The 25,545-nt window shown below is 59.9% G+C and overlaps 1 protein-coding gene across 2 annotated transcripts in view; it reads left to right on the top strand.

The window, feature by feature from the left end:
• The window catches only part of COL26A1 (collagen type XXVI alpha 1 chain), a 192,336-nt gene that overhangs the window by 160,797 nt on the left and 5,994 nt on the right, over nt 1-25,545 (top strand). For both annotated transcript variants that reach the window (XM_077140192.1, XM_077140193.1), the window contains exons 4-10: nt 8,391-8,452; nt 15,537-15,693; nt 16,931-17,029; nt 17,923-18,075; nt 19,448-19,531; nt 21,143-21,195; nt 25,142-25,177. In XM_077140192.1, the coding sequence (XP_076996307.1) occupies nt 8,391-8,452; nt 15,537-15,693; nt 16,931-17,029; nt 17,923-18,075; nt 19,448-19,531; nt 21,143-21,195; nt 25,142-25,177 (644 nt within the window). The remainder of the gene's footprint in view (nt 1-8,390; nt 8,453-15,536; nt 15,694-16,930; nt 17,030-17,922; nt 18,076-19,447; nt 19,532-21,142; nt 21,196-25,141; nt 25,178-25,545) is intronic.

The following is a 25,545-nucleotide window of genomic DNA, read 5'->3' on the forward strand; positions in this document are numbered from 1 at the left end:
ATATCATATCTGATTTTCCTTCTTTCTACACTTTAGTCCATACCTCTCTCTTCTGTCTTTTTGTATCTGACTCTAGTGTTCCCTTTAGTATTTCTTGCAGAGCTGGTCTCTTGGTCACAAATTCTCTCAGTGACTTTTTGTCTATAAATGTTTTAATTTCTCCTTCATTTTTGAAGGACAATTTTGCTGGATATAGAAGTCTTGGTTGGCAGTTTTTCTCTTTTAGTAATTTAAATATATCATCCCACTGTCTTCTAGCTTCCATGGTTTCTGCTGAGAAATCTACACATAGTCTTATTGGGTTTCCCTTGTATGTGACAGATTGTTTTTCTCTTGCTGCTTTCAAGATCCTCTCTTTCTCTTTGACCTCTGACATTCTAACTAGTAAGTGTCTTGGAGAACGCCTATTTGGGTCTATTCTCTTTGGGGTGCGCTGCACTTCTTGGATCTGTAAATTTAGGTCTTTCACAAGAGTTGGGAAATTTTCAGTGATAATTTCTTCCATTAGTTTTTCTCCTCCTTTTCCCTTCTCTTCTCCTTCTGGGACACCCACAACACGTATATTTGTGCGCTTCATATTGTCATTCAGTTCCCTGATCCCCTGCTCAAGTTTTTCCATTCTTTTCCCTATAGTTTCTGTTTCTTTTTGGAATTCAGATGTTCCATCCTCCAGTTCACTAATTGTAGCTTCTGTCTCTTTAGATCTACCATTGTAGGTATCCATTGTTTTTTTCTATTTTTTCTTCTTTGTCCTTCACTCCCATAAGTTCTGTGATTTGTTTTTTCAGATTTTCTATTTCTTCTTTTTGTTCAGCCCATGTCTTCTTCATGTCCTCCCTCAATTTATTGATTTGGTTTTTGAAGAGTTTTTCCATTTCTGTTCGTATATTCAGCATTAGTTGTCTCAGCTCCTGTATCTCATTTGAACTATTGGTTTGTTCCTTTGACTGGGCCATATCTTCAATTTTCCGAGCGTCATCCATTATTTTCTGCTGGTGTCTGGGCATTTGATCAGATTTCCCTGGGTGTGGGACCCGGCTGGTTGAAAGGTTTTTCTGTGAAATCTCTGGGCTCTGTTTTTCTTTTCCTGCCCAGTAGGTGGCACTCATGGCGCTCGTCTGTCTGCGGGTCCTAGCAATAAAAGATGCTGTGGCTCCTTTAACTTGCCAATCCGAATCTTGCAGTCGGCCCGGGAAACCGCGCGTGGAGGGGGGGTCGCCGGCCGCCGCGGCTTGGGGGAGTGCCGGTCCAAATTGCCCAGCTGGCCTGAGACGCCAAGCGTGGCGGGAGGGCCCCGCTATTCAACGTTCCCAGTCAGACCGGGGAGCCACGTGCGTGGAGGGGACCCCAGTCGCCAGCCGCCCCGGCCGGGAAAACACGCACCCCTCGGGTATCTCACTGCAGCAGATTCTCCCTGCCCATTCAGCCATTCCAGAATGGGTTACGCTGTCTTTTTGGTCTCTGTCGTGGCTCCGGGAGCTGTTTCGTATTGTTTCTGTTTCTTTAGTTGCTGTTCTGGAGGAGGAACTAAGACCCGCGCGTCTTACTAAGCCGCTATCTTCTCCGGAAGTCCCTGGCTCTTTATTTTTTAACTCCTACCCCATCCTCCACATCTTCTCCTTCTCCCATCCTCCCAACATATTTGTGTCATGATTCAGGTAAGTTCAATAGAAAAATAAAAAGAATAGGATATCAAAGTAAACAGAATTCACAACCAAACCAGGTAGTATACTGAGATGTCTTCGCTTTCTTTAGACTTTTTATTTTCCAGGAAGTTGATACTGTTTATATGTTTTCCTGTCCTGTCTTCCTTTCTCTTATTTACTCCCTTGTTTTGGGGGAGTACATCCTTCAACATCTTCCTCAGAAAGGGCGTGTGAGTGTATATGTTTGAGACCATGCATGTCTAAAAATGCCGTTATACTATGCTCAGACCTTGGGGGATAGTTGGGCTGGGTATAGAATCTTAGCTGGGAAACCCTCTTCCTCAAAGGAGCACCGCTGTCTTCTACTTCCGCTGCCTATTCCAAAGTTCAAGGCCATTCTAATTCCCAATTTTCCCCCTCAGCCCTCTGGTTTGTTTTCGTTTTTGTTTTTCTATCTGGAAGATTTTAGAGTTTTCCTTTTATCTCTGGGATTCTGAAATGTTGTGATAATAGGCTTTTTTATATGAGTCATTTTTTGCTCCTGGCACTTAGTGTGCCCTTTCAGCTTGGAACTTCATTCCTTCATCTTCTGATGATCTTCTTGTGTCATTTTCTCCATTTCTCTGGTCTCTTTCTCTAGAACCTCCAGTTAGTTGTTGGACCTTCTGAATTGTTCCTCTAATTTTCTTATTTTCTCAGTCTGATTTTCACCCATTTTATCAACTTTCTAGAACATTTTCATATCTTCTGATGCTTTCACTGAATATTCTGTATCAAGGTTCTCTAGAGAAACAGAGCCAACAGGAGATATCTGTAAATAAAAGATTTAGAAAAGTGTCTCATGCAACCATGAGGATGCAAAAGTCCAAAATCCGTAGGGTAGACCATGAATCTGGCAACTCCAATGCAGATCCTTGATGAAATCCACAGGAGAGGCTGGCTGAAGAAGGGAAAATTCTCTCTTCCTCCTTAAAAGTGTTCAACCGATTGGACTAAATCCAGCTGATAGGATTTTCTTGTTACAGAATAAACACCCTTAATTGAGCTCAGATGTAATCAACCACAGATACAATCAACTGACTGAGGATTTAATAAACCAGACACTGGTTTATCAACCAGCCACAAAATAGCCTTTCAGTAAGGCTTAGGCCAGTGCTTGCCTGACCAGGCAACCGGGCACCCTGACCTGGTCAAGTTGACACCTCAGCCCAGCTGTTCTAGTTTGCTAGCTGCCAGAATGCAATGCACCAGAGCCATCTCTGGCTTTTAATAAAAGGGGATTTATTTAGTTAAAAATGTATAGTTCTTCAGAGGAAAGGCAACTAACTTCAACTGAGGTTCTTTCTTACACGAGAAGGTACAGAGAGATCTCTGCTGGCCTTCCCTGCAGGCCTCTGGGTTCGAACAACTTTCCCTGGGGTGATTCCTTTCTGCATCTCCAAAGGCCTGGGCTGAGCTGCAAGTGCTGAGGTGAGGTATGCTGAGCTGCTTGGGCTGTGCTATGTTGAACTCTCTCATTTAAGCACCAGCCAATGAAATCAAACATCATTCATTGCAGCAGGCACGCCTCCTAGCCAACTGCAGATGTAATCAGCAACAGATTAGGTTCACATGCCATCGGCTCATGTCCACAGCAATAGAACTAGGCACCTTCACCTAGCCAAGTTGACACCTGAATCTAACTACCACACCAACCATCACAATTTTTATCAACTTTCTTTCCCCATTTCCAAAAACTCATTTTTGCTTTCCAAAAGTTCTTTTTTAATAGTCTCCTGTTGTTTCAGGGTTGCAATCTTTTCATATCTCTCTAAGAATATTAGAGTTGGTGTGTTTGTGGGGTTTTTTTTTTTAAGTTTTAGTCTATGCACTGCATTGTCTCTGTTTTCCGAGTTTGGCTTTTTGTCTGTTGTTTTGGTCTTTGTCTTTCACGTGAGAGGGTGTCGCTTGGATGGAGTGGTCAGACACTGGGGTGGACTGGACACTCCGTGACCTGGCAGGATTGCCCTCTCCCAGGTTTCAATGCACAGGTGCTGGGCCCACAGCTGCTCCTTCTCTGGGTCTTCTTTCTTGGCCTTGTCAGTTTCCCTGAAGCACAATCGTACGATTTGTGGGGATGGGATATAATCTTTGTCTTCTGGAGCCAATTACAGCCAGGGTGCCGGGATATCACTGCAGAGTATTTTCAGTTTTACTTAGTTCTTAAGTCAGAAGGTGACTGAGCAATTTCTGCCCTCACAGCTCTCCCCCATGGCAGACTAGCAGTTCCTGTCCTTTCCTTCAGGCCCCTCCTGCCGCCCCCCTCCCTGGAATTTTGATAATGGGGTCTTTGGGAGATTTCAGCACTTCTCCTCACAGAGTCATGGTAGGCTGTGCTGCCCACCCAACACAGCTGAGTTCTCAGGGATGAGAATGAGCAGTGAGACAAAGAAAGGGGCAGGCAGGGGGCTGTCTGGAAGAAACGTGCAAAAGCGTGGAGACTCCAAGGAGCCTCTGGCCATTGGGGGTTGTGGGGGTGGAGGAAGCACAGGTGGTGTGGCCTGGCTGAGGGGTGTGGCCTGGCTGAGAGGTGTGGCCTGCTGGAGGGGGTGTGGCCTGGCTTGAAGGAGGTGTGGCCTAGCTGAAAGGAGGTGTGATGTAGCTAGAAGGGGGTGTGGCCTTGCTGGAAGGAGGTGTGTCCTGGCTGGAGGGGTGTGGTCTGGTTGGAAGGGTGTGGCCTGGCTGGAATGTGTTATTGAGAGAGAAGGCAGAAGAGGCAGGGCAGGTAGGAGCAGTAAGCCCGGTCAATACAAGGGCTTTTTCCTGGGGACGGTGGGAGCTGTTCAGCATTTGTAGCAGAGGCTATGACCAAAGTCTGGCGGAAGCAGGCCCTTGGTGACTTCCAGAGGCCCAGCGGGGGAGGAGGGAGACACTGAAGAATGTGTGGCCCAAGGCTGACACAAGGATAGAAAGATGCCTGACGCCTCCATGCTGGACTGGGCTGTTCTCCACATGCCGTCCCTTGTCACTGTGGGTAAGCCGAGGCCACTCAGCACTTCCTTACTCCTTGGGTTCCCTGTGACTGCCCATGGCCAAACCACTGGCCCCTATTGCCATCTCTCCTGGTGACATCTGGCCCCATTGACCTCCTCAGAGCTTTCCTCTCCTAAAAGGACCTGGAAGTCTGGGCTGGGGTCAGAGGGGACGTCATCCAGCTGGGCCCTGGCAAGGTTGGCCAGGACCTCTTCCAGAGGGAGCCATGGAAGCTGGGCCTCTGGGGACATCCCCCATCCCCACTAGGGCCTTCTGGCCTGGGCCTCACAGCAGGCACACTGGCCGGCAGAGCCCATCAAGGGGACTTGGCCACCTCCTGTCCCACAGCGGTGGGGAAGCAGCTGCAGAGTACAAGGATGAGGATGGAGTACAGATGGCAGGAGCAGAGAGTCCTGGAGCCTGAAGCCCTCGGAGCTCCTTCCAATGCAAACCCCTATTGCAGATGGGGAAACTGAGGGCAGAGAGGGAGGGGCCTCACCCAAGCCACATAGTGAGTTGGTGGCAACCAGATCCCAGTCTCCAGTCTCCTACGACTGTCCGCTGAGCACACTGTGCAGCTTCTCTCTCTCTCTCTCACACACACACACACACACACACACACACACACACACACACAGGTTTGCCCAGCACATCCATGTATCCAACATACAGATGTCAGCAAAGATTTCCCGAGGCTGATTTTTGCATCTCTGAGACCAGGATATTCGGAAGGAGACTGGAATATGGGAACCCTTAGCATCCCTTGGGGCCCGTGCTTTAGACAGGGAAACTGAGTTCCAGGGCAGGGCAGGCCCCGGGGCCCTGGGGTGGCAGAAGCAGCCCCACAGTCACCATTTCCATTTTTCCACTGTGTCGATGAATAATTACAAAGTTACACAAACATCGTTTAATTGCCTGTCGATGACAGAGTGCCAGGGGGGCCATAAAGCACTCCCCGCTCCGGGGACGCCTGCCCAGGCGCAGGTGGCATGAAGTGGCCAATTTGGCTGCCTCCCCTCGCCTGCTGGCCAGGCCGCTGGAGCCGCCCTGCGCGGGGGAGCTGGGCGCCCTGCACCCGCCGGCAGCCAGGCCGCCCTCCCTGCCAAGGGGCGCCCTGTGCCAGAGCGGGCCGGGCAGGCGCCCAGCACACTTTCCAGAAATAGACTCATCCCTCCTTTCGCTGACCTCTCCCCTGCAGAGTGGCCGCTTCGTTGCCCCAGAACCTGGAAACTGTGTTCGGGGTCTCTAAGGGCCTCAAAAATATGTGGGTTTTCACAGTTCCCTGGGCAGGGGGAGTGTCACTGCGGCTCAGCTCGAATTTTCAGCTCACCTCCTCCTGCATTCCCCCCCCCCCCCCCCCCCCCCCCGCTGCCAACCCCGCCGTTACGTGGGAGGAGGGAACTAAGGCCCCAACAGGGAAGTCCCTTGTCCTCAGTCTTCAGGCCGGGCCTGGCCACGAGCCCACACTTCTTCCCCCCGGTACCTGCTGCCCCGAAGGTGCCTCGGCCTTCTGCTGCCCTGGCACCCCCCCACCCCCACCCTCGCCATTGGCCTCAGCACAGCGGTTGCCTCCCGAGCATGCTTCCAGGTGCCGGAGGGGATGGCTGGAAGGGTTTTTCTTTTTTCTGTCTTTCCTCTTAAAGGCTTTTCTTTTACAGCCCAGGAATCCCAGGGACTCTGCATCTGAGAAGGAGGGGCCTAACTAAAAGCCCCTGAGTCCGTGTGGCTGGGTCTTGTTGACAGAGCTGGTCCCCCGCTGTTACATTCGGGGGACGGGGTCTCCCCAAACGTCGTCGGTGTCTTTGGGCCTCTGCTCTTGGCCGGTCCCTTTTGCAGGGAGGGACCCTGGGGAAAGCCTGGTGTCTAACCTCGGGGCCCAGCTCTTGTCCGCGGGCGGGGCCGAGCCGGCTGCCTTCCTGTTCGTGAAATGTTATTGGCAGCTCTCGGTTCACGGGTGAGGGGTCTTCTCTGTCCTTCTCTTTGTCTTGAGGTTTTATGCTTTTTTATTTCTTTACCGTCGCTTCTCTGGGAGGACCTAGAACACACGTGTGTGTTCAATCCATCATGTTTAACCAGAAAACCTGCCCCTCGAGCGCTTTTCTTGTGTAAAGCCCTTCCCCAGCCCAAAGTCAGAAAAATGCATCCATCCTTTGGGTCGTTTTAGTGTTTCAATGCGTACGCCTCCGTCTTGGGTCTGTTTTGTGTATTAGGGTAACCGACAAGGGTTTATAGAGGTAGAGAAAGAGTTTTGCTGTGAGAAAACGCTTGCAAGCCCCTGGCTTGGCTCAGTGGAGGGAGGGCAGGGCCCTCCACCCCCGCCCCCACCAGCCCCCAAGGCGCCTTCTCCAAAACCAGGACGGCTGCAGGAGCAGAAGGCAGGCGGGGAGCAGCCCTGGGAGGACACAGGCCGAAGCACTAAGACTCCCATGGCGTCCCCACATCCCTCAGGGAGGGATGGAAATGATAGAACCAGGACACTGCCAGGCGATTTGCATTCAGCCTTCAAACAGTCCAGGGACAGGCAGGAGCTACGGTGGCGGGGGACCCACAGGCCATGAGGGTGGCCCCTGGCCGTGGCCCACCCCAGGGGTCCCAAGCGGGACATGCTGAGTTACCCGGACACCTCTTCCGTCTGTTTACCAGAATAGGGTTCCTGTGAGATTGGGGTGGAAGTTAGCAGTACAGGCTTCTTAGAAGAGCTTTGAACCATCTCTTTCCTTATTAAAGAGCTGCGGGTGGGGGGCAGACAGGCAGAAATACATTATTGCAGACCAAGGAGCCCCGTGTCTGGGGGTATCCATTACAGGCCTCCCAGCTGGCCGTACCCTGTCCATCCCACCCTGTCCCCGCTCACCCGTTGCTCAGCTGCCTGAGCGAGCTTTAAAAACTGCAAATCTTTCACCCACCTAAAACCCTCCAGGCACTCCCCCTTGGCCTCAGGCCACCATCCAAGCTCCCCACTCCCAGACCCCACGTGACAGGGCAGCTCCAGCCTCAGCAGCCCTAGGGAGGCCCTAATGAGGTGCTGCTGGCAGGCCCTGCCCCGTTCTCACTCCCCTCCAGGCCTGAGCACATGTTCCTCCTTCTCCCTGAGTCTTGCCTCACCCCCCTTCTTCAGCTGGCCAACCACGGTGCATCCGTCAGGTCTCACCTTAGATGTGGCCGCCTCCAGGTGGTCCTCCTTGACTGCCTTCACCCCAGACTGGCTTTGGTGCCTGCCCATCCCCCACCTTGATGCTCCTACAGCCCTAGGGTGGCCCTCTGCAGCCTGGCCCATTTGCCCAGCTCCTTCTCTGACTTCTGTTCTGGAAGTCAGGGAATGTGTTTTACTTACCATGTGTTCATTCACTTATTTATCAGATTTTTTTCTTTGAGCCCCTTTGTGCCAGACATCGAGATTCACGGGTGAATGAGGAAACAAAATCCCTGCCCTCATGAAGCCCACCTGCCATCAGGCATCCCCGGGGCTGCCTCTGCCTGACATGGAGTAGACCCTTGAGACATCTTTGCCAATTGAGTGTACAATGTGCTGAGGACACTTAGAAAGGAGACTCCCAGGTCAGGCTGGCTGCATGGAGGAGGGGGCCCTGAGGATAAGGTCCTGAAGCCTGAGTAGGAGTTGCCCAGGCAGAAAGAGCAGAGCGTGCCCTGCCCCTCCTGGCAGATGTTCTCATGCTGGGCTCTCTCCCAGGGCCCACCGCAGCCTCACCTCTGTTCCTCTCCTTTTTACAGAATGTGTGAACTGCACCCAGCTTAGCAGCATGAGCGAGCGGCTGACCGCGCTGGAGGCCAAGGTCAGATGGGCTTGGGAGCCTGGGCCTGGGTTGCTGGCTCAGGGAGGAGGGGAATGTGAGGTGCCTGCCGGGTGTGGAGCCCAGCGGGCCTGAGCAGCCGGCTGCAGCCTGGTCCCGGGTACCGGGGGCTGCTGGGGACTCAGTGTGGCTCTGGGTAGCTGTCTCTGGCCTGGACCAGGCTCCTGGGGTGGTCATGAGGGTGTGGGGAGTGGGTGCTGGGGAGGCCGACCTCCCCGAGGAAAGGGGAGTCATTGCCGCCCCTGCAGGTTTCTGTCCCACACTTGGGCTCCTCCTGGGCAGGGGACAGCAGCCCCCAGCAGGCCATGTGCATGTCTCTGGCTGAGTGCCTGGAGTGCTGGGAAGGCCTGGCACCTCCTCCCACTGCCCACCGCCTGGGCCCCAGCCAGCTCCCGGCCCGTCTACACCCGCGGAAGGAGAGTGTCTTGGTTTGAGTTGCCCCAAGGCAGACCCCGAGACAGGGGCCTGGAGCACAGGTGATTCCCTTGGGAATAGCCCCAGGTGCACTGGCAGGAGAGAGGGAGCAGCTGTCCTGCTGTGTTCACGGGCAGGTAACAAGCGTGGGCAGCTGGGATCGGCCCCGCGGGTCCTCTGAGAGACTGTGGGGAGCACATCCCTGAGCCGGCCCATGGAGGGCCCCGGGGACTCATCCCCCCACCTTGCTTCTCCTGGGGCCAGGGGAGCAGAGGGGCCCTGGCATCTGCCTCAGAGGGTGAAGTGCATGATGGGGCCAAAGCCCCACCCTCCTTTGCACCCTAGAGGTCCTGGAGACCAGGCCTGGTGCGGTGGGCAGGGGTGGGGGGCTTGGCCTGTAGAAGGATGGGCTTGAGGATGGGACTTTGGGGAGAGCTGGGACCAGGAGGAGGGCTACGGCAGAACCTGCGGGAGGGTGCCGGGTGGGAGGGGGCTGCCTGAGCCGGGAGCCCAGAGCGGGAACTGACACAGCCAGGTGCCCCAAAACCTGGCAGCCAGACCCCTCGGCAACGGCCCAGAAGAGCCCGATGGGTAGGCACACGCACGTACACACACGCACATGTTCGCACTCACAGGTGCACACATGCACACCACGTACACACTCGCAATGCACACATTGTGCATGCACACACATGCTCACACATGAACACACGCAATTGTGCACACGCTCACGCACGCACAGCCCTGGCCAACCCTGTCCTTTGACCTCCTGCCCTGAGAGCCTGGCCCTGAGGCCCCTGCCCCGTGGGGGGGGACCAGGAGAATGTCACTTGGAGTCCAATGTGCATGGGACCCCCCACCAGATGAGTGACTTTGGAAAGTTCTCTCTGAGCTCCTGTCCCCTCATCTGTAGGATGCATCAAAGCACCTGATAGTGGGACCCAACTTTGTAACCGGCAAATTGCTAGCAGCTGTGTAGGTTCAGTGTCCCCTCTTGCAGACAGAGAGGCAGGTGTATGGAGACGTCCTTGCAGAGCACCTGATGTGAGAGGCCCCAAGACACAAACCCAGGGTCCTCCAGCGGCCCAGGGACCTGGGCACAGGTTGGGGCTTGGCTGCATCCAGCCCTCCTTAGGGTCAGTAACGCTCTGGGAGTGGAAGGCTTTGGGGGGTGAACGGGCAGAGCTGGGGGCTGGGGCAGCCCTGGAAGGTGCTGGGGGGCCTTCTCTGGTACCCGAGGTATTGGAAAAGGTGGAGTCTCCAGGCCAGGCCCGTGAGGCCTCGGTGAGGTTTGGCTCAGAGCAGCAGCTGACAGCTTACCCTGGCCCCAGCCCAGCGCCCGGGCGTGTTAGAAGTCACAGCTGTGGGGGAAGCTGGGCACTGTGCCAGCTGTCCCCGCCCGCCTGGCTCTCCTGTGCCCTCCTGCATGAGCAATTTCACCCACTGACCCTCCCAGCCCTGACCCCTCCCTCCTGGGGCAGGGCTTGCTCTGAGGCCCCTCTGCCGACCTCAGGGGGCTGTGGGAGGGACGACAGGATGACACAGAAGCATCAGAGTCCTGTCCCAGCAATGTCGCTAACTTAGCAGGTCCCCGCTCCCTCGGAGCCTCCATCTGCTGGCCCGTAAAATGGAGACTGCGGGAGTCACTTCCCTGCCCCCTCACTGGGCTGTCTGAGGCTGCTGTAGCGGGGTGAGCTCGGTGAGCTCTTGGGTGGGGCATTGGAGGAGGGTCTTGCATCTGGGCTGGGCAGCGAGGGGACTGCCCACCACCACCCTCCTGGGCCCAGGCTGAGAAGCCAACTCATGAGCCCAGGATGAGAGTTTTCTGGGCTCTCAGGTAGAGGCTGGGAGATGCCTCTGGGTTCTTAAACCTTGTCTGCTCATCTGCCACCTGCATGCCCAAGGGGCCCCTGGGGAGATGGAGCCACTGGGGAGCTTTGTCACTCTGAAGGGATTCCCCAAGGTCAGGTGAGTCTGCAGGAGTCAGAAAGGACACAGAGCCAGGGCCAGCTCGGGTGAGGGCTGGGGTCAGGCTGGGCGGGGCCAGGACAGCAGCCAGGCTGGCAGACCCCAGAAGGGGAGTCAGGAACTAGGCAGCTGGAAGGAGGCAATGGGAACCTCGTGGTCCAGAAACTGAGGCTCCTGCACCTCCAGACAAGAAGCCTATTTTGGTGTGCCAGGTAGGATCTGTTTGGCTGAAAGTTACAGAAACCCAGCCAATGGCAGCTTATTTCATAAGGACATTTATTGTTGGCTCAGCCCGAAGTGCAAAAGTAGGTGGTCTCAGGATTGGTGTGATGTCTCACTGATGTCCTGAAGAACACAGGCTCTTCATTGCCTTCCCTTCTGCCTCCTTAGCAATTTGGCTTTTGTCCTCATGGCTATAAGGTAGCTACTGTAGCTCCAGGCATCACATCCTCACAATAGCACTGGGCTATATGACCACCCCTTGGTTGCAAGGGAGGGTGGGAAAGTGAGCACCTGGACAAACAGAAAGAGACTGCCCACATATACGTAACAGGGGGTTCTGGAGCAAGGGAAGGGGGGATATGGGAGCCAGGCAACCCCTAGGGTCTGTTCCATCTTCACCCCTGACAAGAGCAAATTGCCAAAAGGAGCTGATCTCAGGATTCCCGCCACCTTGACCCTAGGCCGTTGGGGGGGGGTGGAGAGGGAGGCAAAGGCTCCCAGGCACCCTAGGGCCCCTCCTCTCCTCCCCTTTCCTCTGCACACTGACCTCTGGGGCCACAAGTAGGAGGGCGCCTGAGGGGCTTTCCCGGCTTGAACCTCAAAGAGGTGTGAGAGTCGGGCTGGTCTCTGGTCCAGGAGGGTGGCATCCCAGGTCACGATGACACCATCAGGGCTGCTGTCCTTGAAAGCTGAGGTCTGGTTTCCTTGGGCCGCGTCCCCACGCCCGCTGAACCCGCCCGGGTGAGCTCATGGCCCCAGCAGGGATGGGATCGGTGTCTCCAAGAGGTCAGCCGCAGCCGGGCCAGGACGACTTGGACTCTGGCCGGGGCTGATGTGAACTTGGCTGTGGCCATGCTCCTGCGCCCGGGTCAGTGGGCTCCGTGGGCCGTGGTGTCCGCGTGGGAGGTGCCCCAAGGAGGAAGCCAGCCGTGCCGGCCCGTGCCCACTCGAGGCACCCAGGGCTGGCTTTTGCCCTCCCCAGGCTCCCCCTGCCCTCGCCCACCTCCTGCCCCCACCTGGAGGCCCCCCGAGACTGAGGCTCATCGCACCCCCCTGCACTCACTCCACCTTTATCCCAAACCTGCCCTCTCCCGGCTCCCCATCCCACTGGGGCCATTCCTACTGTCCCAGCAGCCTCCGCCCGCACTCCCGCCCCCAGCCCCCCATGCCAGCCCCGACTCTCCTCCTCCCCTCACCCTCTCTTCTCCTCCCCGGCCCCAGAGCCCCTAACCTTGACTGCGGCCAGTTTCCCACATGACAGAGGGACTGAGGGGTGTTTGGGGCAGGGATCGCAGCATGCCCTCCTCGGGGATTCCAGGCTGAGATGCTGGGTCTTCTCCCGAGTTGCCGTGTGTCCGAGGCGAGCCACGTCCCTTCCTTGACTGTGGCCGTGGCAGTGGCCGAGCAGTCTCTGTGCCTCCGTCCCCTCCCCTGTGACGTGGCCACAGGGCTCTTCCTGCTTCCTGGGCTGTCGTAGGGACAGAGAGTGGAGGGGCTCGCGAAGCAGCACTGGGGATCATGGCTCTGGGGGTCCCGGGGAGCCTGATGGGGCAGAGAGCCCGCCTGCGAACCCACACATGGGGACCCTGAGGCTGGGTGGGAGGGGGGCCCCGAACCCCGGGGACTGGGGGTGTGGGCAGCGCCTGGGCCATCTGAGAGCTGCACCCGGCCGAGGGAGTGGGGAGAAGCTGCTCAGCAAGACCCTGGGTGCCAGTCCCAGCTCTGGGCAGCCCTGGGGGTCTTGCCTGGCGGGGCTGGGCCACAGTGTGTCGCTCTGCAACCAGGGGCTCCTGGTGACTGCCACTCAGGTCCAGGGATTACAGAACTTGGGGTGGCGGGAGGGACGACAGGAGGAGGCTCAGAGGGGGCCACTCTCTGCACCCTCGCAGCCTCTCATGGCCTGAAGGGGGGTCCCCATGATCACCCCCATTTCACAGATGGGAAAACTGACGCACACTGAGGTCAAGACACTTCCCAAGGTCACAGGGTGGCTGGGAGAGCGAAAATTCAAACCCAGCCTCTCTGATTGTGGCCACCCCCCACCTCCCCGGGCCATCCCTGCCCCTCGCGGCTGCTCAGCGCTTCGGGAAGTTGCCACCTGCCCTACGCTCCCGGGCCTAGCTGCTGGGGTGGCTCCCCTGCCCCGGCCCTCGTTGCGATGAGATTTGCAGGTGGCTGCCAGGACCCCCATGGGCACGGCCCCGCTGTTCCTCAGAGGGCCAGGGGAGAATGTGGGGGGCTGGGAAAGCCTCATCAGGGGCTCAGGAGGGGGAGGGCACGGCCAGCAGAGGGGGGTGGGAATCAGCCGGGGTACAAGGGGGGAGGCCGAGAGGTGAGCAGGGACAGGTCGGACTGGGCACCCGGGAAGAAATGTGAGGGTGTTGAGGGCTTGGGGCTGGGGCTTGACTTTGCATCAGACGCTCACTGGGGGGCTGTGGAGGAGGCTCGAGAGGGGAAGAGGGGCAGGTGGAAGGGTGCAGGTGGAGGGGGCAAGTGGAGGGGGCAGGTGGAGGGTGCAGGTGGGGGGTGCAGGTGGAGGGGGCAGGTGGAGGGGGAAGGTGGAGGGTGCAGGTGGAAGGGTGCAGGTGGAGGGTGCCGGTGGAAGGATGCCGGTGGAGGGTGCAGGTGGAGGGTGCAGGTGGAGGGTGCAGGTGGAGGGGGCAGGTGGAAGGGTGCAGGTGGAAGGGTGCAGGTGGAGGGTGCAGGTGGAGGGGGCAGGTGGAGGGTGCAGGTGGAGGGTGCAGGTGGAGGGGGCAGGTGGAAGGGTGCAGGTGGAAGGGTGCAGGTGGAGGGTGCAGGTGGAGGGTGCAGGTGGAGGGGACAGGTGGAAGGGTGCAGGTGGAGGGGGCAGGTGGAGGGGGCAGGTGGAAGGGTGCAGGTGGAGGGTGCCAGTGGAAGGATGCCGGTGGAGGGTGCAGGTGGAGGGTGCAGGTGGAGGGTGCAGGTGGAGGGGGCAGGTGGAAGGGTGCAGGTGGAGGGTGCCGGTGGAAGGGTGCCAGTGGAAGGGTGCAGGTGGAGGGTGCAGGTGGAGGGTGCAGGTGGAGGGTGCAGGTGGAGGGGGCAGGTGGAAGGGTGCAGGTGGAGGGTGCCGGTGGAAGGGTGCCAGTGGAAGGGTGCAGGTGGAGGGGGCAGGTGGAGGGGGACAGGAGGTCAGTGCAGAGCCTGGGGCCAGGGGAGGCGGGAGGGACTTGAGCGAGGGCCACACTGTGGGGGCTGAGGAGCTTTGAAGGAACATGAGAAGGAGTCCCCAAGAGTCCCCAGGGTTTGGGTTTTGGGGTGAACCTCGGAGGCTGGTTCCCTGGGGGAAGCCTCAGCCCCTGCCGAGCTGAAGGTCGTGGGGGGTGATCACATCACAGCACCCCAGCCCCCGGCCCACCCTGGGAGCCCCCCAGGCCCCTTCAGCCCCAGGGTCTGGGCAGTGAGCAGGGTGCAGAGCCGACTCCTGGGCCACCCGGGAGGTGGGCGCAGGAAGTGGGGCCCCATCGGATCCCGCCCAGGGCCGGGGGAGGGCCTGAGAAGGAGTCTCAACTGGGGCCTTAGCTGGGACTGGGGCCCACCTGGCGCCGAGCCCTGCACACAGCGCCTCCTGCTGGCCTCCTCGGGGGCGGCAGGGCTGGTTGGTGCCTCTGAACCTGGCGCCCCTGTTACCACATCGCTGGGAGAGCCTCCCACCAGGCCTGCCGGGCTTCGTCCCCACCCCCTCCAGGGAGGAGTCACTTGGCCCCCTTGGCTCTCCCGGAACTCCCACTAAGTGCCACCTTCATTCTCCTACATCTGTCCGTCTGTCTGTCCACAAACATTCCCTGGGTGAGAGTCTGTCATGGTGCCAGGCCCTGAGGACCCACCAGCAGAGGGGTGACAGCTTGTTACTCAACCACAGGTCTCCATCACACCTGGGCATGAGCGCCCCAGAGGAAATGTGTGGGGGCCGGGGGGCATCGGACAGGCCCTGCCCCAGCCTGGGAGGGAGGGAGGGGGCCACGACCCCATTCAGGAGTGTGGTCAGCCTCACCCAGGGGTGGGCAGCTGCAGGCCTGGTAGAGTCCATGCTTCCCCCACACACCCCTGTACGTGTGAGCCCTGCACATGCCTCTCCCTGCCCACGTGTGCTGCTGCACACCCCTATCCCTGCACATGTGCACCCCTCTGCAAAGACCTGCCCTTGCACTCACACACCACTGCACACACCCACCCCTGCACACACCCATCCATGCACACGCCTATCCTTGCCCACGTGCGCCGCTGCACACACCTGTCCCTGCACATGTGCACCCCTGCACGTGCACGTGCCTGGACACATGCACCTCTGCAAAGACCTGCCCTTGCACTCACACACCACTGCACACACCCACCCCTGCACACACGCATCCATGCACACCTATCCCTGCACACACATGCTCCGTTACACACGTGCCCCTGCCCCTGGCACGGCAGGGCTGACTCTGTTCTTCTCCCGGCCCAGGTTCTCCTGCTGGAAGCGGCAGAGGGGCCCTCAGGTCCGGACAATGACCTGCCGGGCCCCCAGAGCACTCCACCGCCCTGGAACGAGGACTTCCTCCCCGATGCCATCCCTCTCGCCCACCCGGGGCCCCGCAGGAGAAGGCCCACGGGTCCGGCCGGTAAGTGAGGCTGGCAGGGGAGGATGTGGGTGGCTGTTTGGCCAGCACGTGTCAGTCCGGCCGCGCCCACTGGTGGAGGCTGGGTCCGTTCTGACCAGTCAGAATTTGTGCTGTGCCGGTGATGGAATATTTTTGTAGCACTTTAGGCTGCACAGATATTCTTTTAAATCTTTACAATAAGCTTGTGAAACTTGTTGCTACAGAGGAAAACTGAGGCTCAGAGAGGTTAGGTAACTGGCCTGGGGCCACCCAGCAAATCAGGGGACTTTTGGCTCAATGATTCTCAGCACCCCGATTCTCAACGCCCCTTCCCAGAGGCACCTGAGTTTACACAGCTGCAGCCCACCGCTCCTGCTGCTTCTGTCCGTTGTTTTCTCTATATGTGTCTGTTGTGGGGCCGTAGCAGAAGGGTAGATGCCCGTGGAGGGGGAGGGGTGAACTCCCAGGTCAGGAAGTGCGGGTAATCTGCATTCCTCAAAGAGGCTGGAGGCTGTGGCAGGAGCGGGGAGATCTGTCCCTGGTCTGCCCCTCTATCCGCTGTCCTCAAGGTCTCACCCCCAGAGCTGTGGAAAAGTGGGATGGGGCACTGGGTCTCTTGGGCAAGACCTTCGTCCCTACCATGAGAAAGTGCAGTTCCAAGGAGTGGCCACCAGGTGGAGCACACACTCTATGAATGGTGGCAGCTGGGCCAAAAGGAGCTGGGGAGGCCTCCTGATGGCAGCCCCCAGACCACGTGCCGCACAAGCTGGCAGGTCCCTCTGTCAGCCCAGCCAACCAACGTTTCCGAGCATACTCTGCAAGCAGCCCAGAGGGGACGGGGGACCCCCGCAGGCCTTCTAAACAGCGCCAGCTTCTACTCCACCCAAATTTGGGGGCATTTTCTACTGCCCCTGAACAGGGAGGGGGAAGGAAGTGGAGGGAGAGGGCTTCCGGGCTAAGCAGCCTGAGCTCTGGCCTGGCCTGTTCATGTCTGGCTCTGAGACCTGGAGCAAAGCATCTGGCCTATCTGAGCCTCAGTTTCCCCACCTGTAAAATGGGAACCAAAGCACCTGCTTGGGATCAAAGAAGTTAGTGGGTACAAAATGGTTTGCAAACTGCAGTGACCGTCAGGAGAGGTGACGTGGAGCCTGTGCTGGTTGGGGAGGGGGTTCCTGAGGGTGGGTCTGATCAGACTGCCCAGGTGGTCAGGCCTGGAGCGCCCCAGGGGTGTTCACGCTTTATCTCGTTCTTTCTGCAGGTCCCCCAGGGCAGACGGGACCACCAGGGCCTGTCGGGCCCCCGGGTTCCAAGGGCGACAGGGGCCAGGCGGGAGAGAAGGGCCCCGCAGGGCCTCCGGGTAAGACCTCCGGACCTGGCTTTGTCCCCCAGGGGGAGGTGGCTGGAGTTCCTTCCCTGATCTTGTTGGAGAGGAGCAATTGCTGGGCTCCCTCCCTCCCACCCCCCCACTCTGTCCCCACCCTGAGCGCCTCACCCTGGGCTGCGGTTAGGGGGCCATGGTTACTGGCCACAGTTTTAACCCCTTTGTGTGGACCTCAGGGGCTCAGGAAGGCTCCAGAGGGGCCCAGCAAAGACAAGCCCCCAGGGGGCTTTGGGTGCAGGGGTGACTGGGAGAGGGGCTGCCAGATGGGCTGTTCTCAGCCATTTAAACACCCTCAGAGACCTCCCCCAGCCCCTCCTGGGTCCTGCAGGAATTGTGCCCCCTGGTCAAGGCAGGCTCCTGGCCAGCAGGGCTATTCGCCCTCCCTGGGTGCCCCTGCCCCAAAGCCTGGGTTCTGGGGTGGGGGACAGCTGGGCAGAGCTCAGACAGGCTCTGTGCTGAGGGTGGTGAGCCTGATTCTGCCCTCCCCCCACACGTCCCACCCAGCTGTCGCAGTGTTCCTTCTGGAGGGGGGCAGGTGGAAGGGACGGGGGAGGGGGACAGGAGGAGGGGGGCGGGTGAAGGGGTACAGGTGGGGGCAGGTGAAGGGTCAGGTGGAAGGGGACAGACGGAAGGGTGCAGGTGGAGGGAGCAGGTGAGGGGTACAGGTCGGGGGGGGGGGCAGGTGAAAAGGAAAGTCCTTTCACTTCCATTCCAAGACATTCCTTCAGGGGGAAAGTGGGTCAAGAGGCAGCCACTGACAGCCAAGTGGCCCGGGCCAGTCCTGCCCCTCAGGACCTCAGTTCCCCTGTCTGTAATGTCCTGGCCACCAGCCCTCACCCTCACGGTGACCCCTCTTCTCCCAACTGCAGGGCTTCTGGGGCCGCCGGGGCCCCGTGGGCTCCCTGGAGAAATGGGGCGCCCTGGCCCCCCTGGCCCCCCCGGACCCGCAGGCAGCCCGGGCCTCTCGCCACATGGCCCCCAAGGTGTCCTCTACTCCCTGCAGCTGCCCACTGACAGAGCCAGTGAGTGCCGCGCCCGAGGGGTGGGGAGCAGGCCTGGGCCCCCCCTCCCTGCCCGGGAAGGATCTTGGTGGGGGGGGGGGCTCGGCTTGGCCGGCGGAGGTTCCTGGCAGGGCTGGGGGGTCCTGACCCCCCAGAGGGCCCTCTGCCTGCTGGTAGTGGTGGCACACCCAAGTTTGTGAGCCTCTCTTACTCATCCTGCAAGCATTTATTGAGCACCTACTGTGTGCCAGGAGCAGGGATACAGAGTGAGCGAACAGACCCAGCCCTTGCCGGCGCGGGTGCCCAGCGCGCCCCGCACACACTGCCTGCCCGCGGGGAGGGGCCGGGAGGGCCGCGGGAAGGGGGGGCATCAGCGGTGCCCGGGCCGCAGCGGGAATGGGCTGGGGCCAGAGGAAAGCTGCCCCCAGAGCCCCTGTCTTCGGTGGGCCTGACCTCTGTCCACGGACAGAGGCGGGTCCTGGTCAGCTGTCCCCAGGTCCCCTCGGGAGGGGACAGCCAGCCCTGGGGACCTCTTCCCCAACTGTCAGAGAAACCCAAGACCCCTTCTCCCAGGACTTCTATCCCCCAGGCAGCCTGGCGCTGACCTGGGGCTGAGACGTGGTGCTCACTCTTAGCCTCAGTTTCCCCATCTGAGCTGTAGAGACTCATTCCTGAACGGAAGAGGGTTTTGAGGCTGCCTCCTGGGTGCCCTGGGCTGGGCGGGGCCTGGGTGCTCCTTGCAGTGGACACCACAATCCCCCTGAGGGCCTGGGAGACCTGGGGACTCAGCAGCCTGCACCCTGGGCCCCAAGGAGCCATGCCAGGGCTGCAGCCTGTAGCCTGCCTTGTCCCACCTGACAGCTGGAGTCCTCGGATCCACCCCCACCTCTCCCCCATCCAGGACCTCCTTCCCTCCTTGGGGGTTCCCAAGGGAGGGTGGCCTTCCGGAGGACTGGGGTATGAGCATTTGGGAAGAGTGGAGGTGGTCAGTCAGGGTAACCTGTGGGCTCTGGGGCCTGCTGGGGTGGGGGCAGAGGAGGTAGACCCCTCTCGGGCATGCCTGGGCCTGGCCGCTCTGTATCTGGCTCTGGGGCCGGAGTGGCCCTCTGGTAGGGCCGTTAGACAGACCCCCACGGTGGTGCAATCAGCCAGATAGAGGCAGCCCAGGCCCTGCAGCTCAGTGGTGCAATCAGGGAGGGCTTCCTGGAGGAAGCCCCATGGGATGCACCAGTTGGGGTGTGTAAGAAGGAGCATCGGGATGGAGGCTGAAAGATTGCACCAGCCTGGGGCTTTGGGGAACGGGGCAGGGTCGGCAGTGCCTGTCCTGGCTCCGAGGGTCTGGGTGCCATCTCAGGGCCAGCCCCCGGGCATTGCAGCCTCTGCTCTTCCCCAGACGGAGACTCCCAGCTGGCCTCTGCCATCGTGGACACGGTGCTGGCGGGTATCCCGGGGCCCCGGGGACCCCCTGGCCCCCCAGGTAGGTGGCGGGGGCAGCAGCAGAGGAGGGCCTGGCTGGAGGCTGCATGGGGACCCAGGCATGGCCTCGGCAGGGCACTGGGGTCGAGGTGCGCTGTGCAGCCAGGCGTGAGGCGCCTCCCTCTCTGGGCTCTGCTTCTCCTGAGGGTCTGGACTGATGAACCCCAAAGTGTTCCTGCCAGAACAAGGCTGGCGCCCACCCGGAGAGCCTTGAGCTGCCCTAACGTGGGCCAGAGCTGGGTGTATGGGGCAGAGGGGGAGACGTGGGCTCAGCATGGGGACCACAGGGGAGCCCATGGGGAAGTGCTGGCGAGAGGCAGGCGGCCCACACCAAGGTGGGGGTGGGGGTGGGCTGGGGGTGGCATGACCCTAGGGAGCCGGCTCTCAGGCCGACTCCCTCGTCCTCCCCGGACCCTCACTGGGGAGGGGGGGAGATGGGTGGGATGGGGGTCAGCCGCCCACCTTGCCTGGACCCCACTCCCGCCCCACCAGCTGTGTGGGTGTCATGCCCGACGCGTGTTTTATGGAGAGAGAACAAGCTGCAGAGGGCCATGGGTGGCGGGCAGGGCCCCCCTTGGCTGCGTGGAATAGCTCCAGGCCGGGGAGCTCACTCCCTATCCTTCATTTATTCCTTCATGTATTCAACAAGCATTCACTGGGCACTCACTATGGGCTGGGCTGGGCTCTGGGCTTCTGAGATACATTAATAAACAGAACAGAGATTCCCGTCTGCGTGGAATGGGCATTCTAGCGGAGGAAGGCAAATGGTACACAAACATCACAATTAGGACAAGATAGGATACGAGAGCGTGCAGGGTCTCCGGGGGCAGAGGCCTCCCTCCTCCTCACGGTGGGCTCCAGCTCTTGCACCCCACTCCCTGCGGGCTACAGCTGGCCGGCATTAGAGATTTGCCTAGAGGAGGGTGCTGGGAAGGCTTCCTGGAGGAGGTGTTGCTCAGCCTAAGGCTAGTAGGAAAGAGCAATAGGAAAATAGCTTGCTGGGGAAGTCGAGGTTTCAGGGAAGGCACCCCAGGCAGAAGGAGCAGCATTGGCAGAGGGACTGTCCAGTAGGGCATTTGGGGGATGAGGGTGGGGCAGGGCCAGGCGGAGGCCTCTAGGGACCCATCTAGGTTGGCATTTTAGAAAGCTGGCTCTGGGCCAATGGTCAGGAGCAGGGAGACTGGGGGGAGTGATGAAGGGGATAGGTCAGGTCCAAGTTTCCGTGGAGGGGCGGATGTGAGAGATTTGGCGGGTCAGCGGGTGGCAGGGGTGTGGGCTGCCGTGCCCCTGGTCTCCAGGCCTCGGGCTTGGGTCGGCTGCGTGGGTGGGGCCTGGGACGACGGGGAGGAGGGGGAACAGTGCAGGGTAGGGGCCGGGAGGGGTCCAGGGCACCAGAGAGGGGTGCCCAGGAGGAGAGTCAGGTGGGGGAGCTGAGGGGGCTCCCGGCCCCGAGGGTGGGCCTCCCCCTCGCCCCACCATCTCTTCCACAAACCTTCGCTTGCCACCCATGGGAGTCAGCCCCAGGGCAGGTGCCGGGGAATGTCCCTCTCGGAGCCGGGGGGTCCGGGGGGCTTCTCCGACCCCGGCTGACCGTCTGTGACTCTGCCATTAGGTCCCCCAGGACCGCACGGCCCCCCAGGACCCCCAGGTGCTCCTGGATCCCAGGTAAGGTTGTTCCCACTTCCAGCCTGGAGAGCTGGGAGGGCCATGTCCCCCCAAAAAGGAGGAGCCCTGCTCCTCACCAGCATGTGTTTCTCAGGGGACAGGTGGCCGGGATCAGTGTCTTTTGCCAGCAGCCCAGCCTCCCTTTCCTGCCTGTGTCCCCATGGCAGGCCCTTTGAGTGAGGTGGAAGCACCGTTCCCATTTCATAGATGCGTTAACTGAGGCCCAAAGAGGCGAAGTTGCCCTCAGGGTGTGGATGGGTCTGGGCCAGGAAGCCTAGAGTGTCCACCCGCAGCCCCAAGCCCCTCCCACCTGTCACCCCTTCCTCCCCAAGAATTGCCCATGTACGAGACACCCCTAAGCTTGCCTGGGCAGGTCTGAACCCCAGGCTTGCTCTCCCCCTCTGGCTGTGTGACCTTGGGCAGGCGGGCAACCCCTCTGGGCTCCAGCTGCTCCTTGGCTTGAAATGGGGAGAGCACAGAGCCTCGCTCGAGCAATTGTCACAGGGCAGGAAAGAGAAATAAGATGCCAGGGGAGGGAGGGTGGGAATCCAGGGGCCTGGAAGAAAAGACACACAGGGGAGGGGAGACCCAGGACACCCGGGAGGCAGAGGGAGAATGAGGCTCTGTGTCTGGATGTCAGGTTCTGAGGGGTGGAAGGGGCCGGAGAGGGGGCCGCCAAGCCATGAGGGGCTGGACGTGGGCTTTGGGAGTCCCCCGGGTACATGCACCCCTCTATTCATTCAGCAAATATTCACTGAACACCTGGGGGGCAGTAGCTCCAAGTTGAGTGCTGAGGTTACAGTGGAACCAGGGGCCGCGGTCCCAGCCTTCTAGAGCTCATGTTCTAGAAGCCAGAGCATGTGTCCATGTGTGTCCTGTCCCTGTCACACCCCCCCTCATGTTTTCACAATTGGAGGATAGGTGAGTGGCTCGGAGCATGGGCAGGGCCGGGAGCGCAGCTGGGGAGCATCTGGGCACAGGGCGACAAGCAGCAGGCTGGCAGGTGGGGCCAGGGCTGCCGAAGCCCCTCCCAGGCAGGGTAGCAGCGGGGGTGGGAGGCGCCCAGGCCCCTTCTTTAACTGAGTCAGGTGGGGTGGTCAGGCGAGCGTGCCCCCCAGATCAGACCCTGCAGAGAGAGGAGCAGGGCTGGAGAGACAGAGGGACAGGAGAGGGGTGAGGGGGCACTGCCAGGAGCTCCGTGCAGGAATGCTGCTTTCTCCTTGTTCTTGGGCACTCTCCTTCCTCCAGGCTGGAGGGGCACTGATGGGCCAGGGAGAGGGGTAGGAGGGCATGAGAGGCGGGCAATACTCCTTGGAAAGGGCCCTGGTGCTGCCCAAACCCAGCCTACGGGGAAGGGCAAGGACGAAAGCCCCTGGCTCTCAGGTGATCACATCCCTTCATCCCAGCAGCAGTGGGGAAGTCGAGGTACAGAGAGGTTCAGCCACTTGCCTGAACCACACAGCTGGGGAGGCAGAGCCGGGGGCCCGGAAGGCTCTGGTCGACCCCAGGCCCCTCTCGGACTGTCTCCACTGCCTCCGCCCCCTGCCGATGGTGCAGTGTGTGGGTGGGAGAGCCTTGTGCCCACCAGGTGGTCTGCTCCAGGGGCCAGGCCAATGGCAGCTTTGCGGGGCGCAGGCCTGAGAGGATCCTAGAAGGCTCCCAGGGACGGAGGCAGAGCTGCCTGTCCAGCCTCACAAGAGGGTGTGGCCAGGTGTTGGCCGGGGGGCCTGGGGCCTTTGGCCATCTCAACCCCTCCTTCTCTCCCCTAAGGGATCAGTGTCTTTTACCAGCAGCCCAGTCTCCCTTTCCTGCCCCTGTCCCCATGGCAGGCCCTTTGAGCGAGATGGAAGCACCATTCCCATTTCATAGATGAGTTGACTGAGGCTCAAAGAGGTGAAGTTGCACTCAGGGTGTGGGTGGGTCTGGGCCAGGAAGCCCAGGGTGTTCACCCCTGGCCCCAAGCCCCTCCCACCTGTCACCCCTTCTTCTCCAAGAATCGCCCATGTACGGGGCACCCCTAAGCTTGCCTGGGCAGGTCTGAACCCCAGGCTTGCTCTCCCCCTCTGGCTGTGTGACCTTGGGCAGGTGGGTAGCCCCTCTGGGCTCCAGCTGCTTCTTGGCTTGAAATGGGGAGAGCACAGAGCTTTGCTCGAGAGATTGTCTTTCGGCAGGAAAGAGAAATAAGATGCCAGGGGAGGGAGGGTGGAAATCCAGGGGCCTGTGGCAAAGGGTGGGATGGCGGAGGGCACCCAGCAGCTCCTGGCCTGTCTCCAGCCCCCCAGGGAACCCCTTTGGTCAGAACACTGCAGGGTGGAGAGAGGTTCCAAGGTCAGCCCACAGTGGCCAGTGTCAGAATGGCCTCCTCTGCTCACCTTGCAGGGGCCTGGCCGGGTGTCCCTGGGGACCATGGGGCCAACCTGGCCACCCAGCCCCTGCTCCTCCCCTGGGCAAGGAGTTGAGGCCACTGAGTACGGATGGGGGTGTCACCAGGGCAGGTGTCAAACAGAGAGTGAGAAGGACTGTGATGGGGAACTGGTGGCCCCTACTTTCTCCTCTGAGTGGGCAAGAAAAACCTGGGTGTGGGGACCAGTGATGCTACTTTCCAGTCCGGTGGTCCTGAGTAAGGCACCCACACGCTGGGCCTCAGTTTCCCCATCTGTGATATGAGGATACAGTCTCTTCTGGGCAGGTTTGTTGGAGGAGCAAATTGGACAACAGATGTGAAATGCTGGGCATTTAGGAAACCCTGAGTAAATGCCTTTTACATTCACACATGTCTCCTAGGCACAGGGACACAGCAAAGGACAAGGAAGTCAGGACCCTCACGTAGCTGACAGTCTCATGGGGGGAGGCAGGCAGTGAAGAAGGAAGGAAAGAAGAACATGAGAAAGTGAGAGTGTGCTAAATGCCATGGGAGAATGAATGGGGCATGCAGTAGAGAATCATTGGGAAAGGGGCTCCTAGGGCAGGCGTTGGGGTGGCAGGGTGAGGAGGTGACACTTGAGGTGAGACTTGAGGAGTCAGAAGGAGAAACCATGTAAAGATCTTGAGGAAGGCATTCCAGAGAGAGAGAAGAGCAAGTGCAAAGGTCCTGAGGCTGGAGACGGGCTGGTACCTGGGACGCGCAGGGGAGCAGGTGTGAGAGGGGGTGGAGAAGTGGGCAGGCCCTTCCCCGGGGGGCCGAACAGGGATCTTTGTCAAAGTGGAATGGGGACTCCTTTAGCTTCAGGGAGGTGCCCCCGTGGTCTGATTTGCATCTTTGTGGGAGACTGGAAGATGGGGAACAGGACAGGGGGACAGGGTGGGGACCCCAGCAGGATGGGGAGGGGGACACCAGGGGGACTTGCAAAGGTGGCAGTGGGGGGTGGGGAAGGGAAAGTGAATGGATGTATTTTGGAAGTGGGGGTGACGGGTCTGGCGGAGGGGATAAATCTGGCGAGTGAGGGAAAGGAAAGGCTCCGGATGAACCCCCAGATATCTGCTTCAGCAATTAGGAGGGTTACGGAGACATTTCCTGAGATAGGGAGACAAAGAGGGTGGAGGGGGCACATTTATGGAGAGGAACCAAGAGTTCCACTTTGGATGGGTGAGGGGTGGGCGGGTGGAGAGCAGCCGGGCACTCGGCCTGGAGCCCCACGGGAGCCACTCTGGGGCAGCCGAGGAGGCCAGTACTCGTGCCCGGAGGGGCCCCCTCTCTGGCGCTGTGGGATGCGTGCTTCTCTCCATCCCTTCTCCCCAAGACAACACTTGCTATTACCCATTTCGCAGGTGAGAAGACTGAGGGCTCGGCTGAGGCCCTCGCTCCCGGAGCAGCAGGTGGAGGGAGGCTCCAGGATCGGGCGCCATCGTCCTCCCATCCTGATTTTAGGCCCTGGAGCTTTACGGGGATGGGTGAGGGAGGAGTGGGCGACGAAGGCGGGTCCTCACTGCGGGCTCTTCCCTGCAGGGCCTGGCTGGAGAGCGCGGTGTGACAGCGCTGGCTGTAAGTGCAGGGCGGGGTGGGGCGGGGCGGGGCGCCACCACCCCCCCCCCCCCCCGGGGCCCGCAGCCACTCCCTCTGCAGGAGAGTGGGGGCGGGGGGTGGGGGTCTCTGCCCCAGGCCCGGAGTGGGGTGTAGCCTGGGCAGCTGGACCTGAGCTTTGTCCCACAGGCTCTCCCAGAGGCAGCCTTTATGTAGCCAGCCAAGACAGCGCAGAGGGAGGGAAGAGGTGACCTAAGTGCCATCTGAGCCACCCCAATTGAGAAGGGGTGATCTTGGGAGGGGGGCGCCCCTCACAGAGGGTATGCAAGCAGAGGTTGGGTCTGTGGGCTGTGACCCTAGTCTCTGGGTCTGTGTGCTCTGTGACATAG

This window comes from Tamandua tetradactyla, chromosome 23, assembly GCF_023851605.1.
Source record: "Tamandua tetradactyla isolate mTamTet1 chromosome 23, mTamTet1.pri, whole genome shotgun sequence".
NCBI lineage: Eukaryota > Metazoa > Chordata > Mammalia > Pilosa > Myrmecophagidae > Tamandua > Tamandua tetradactyla.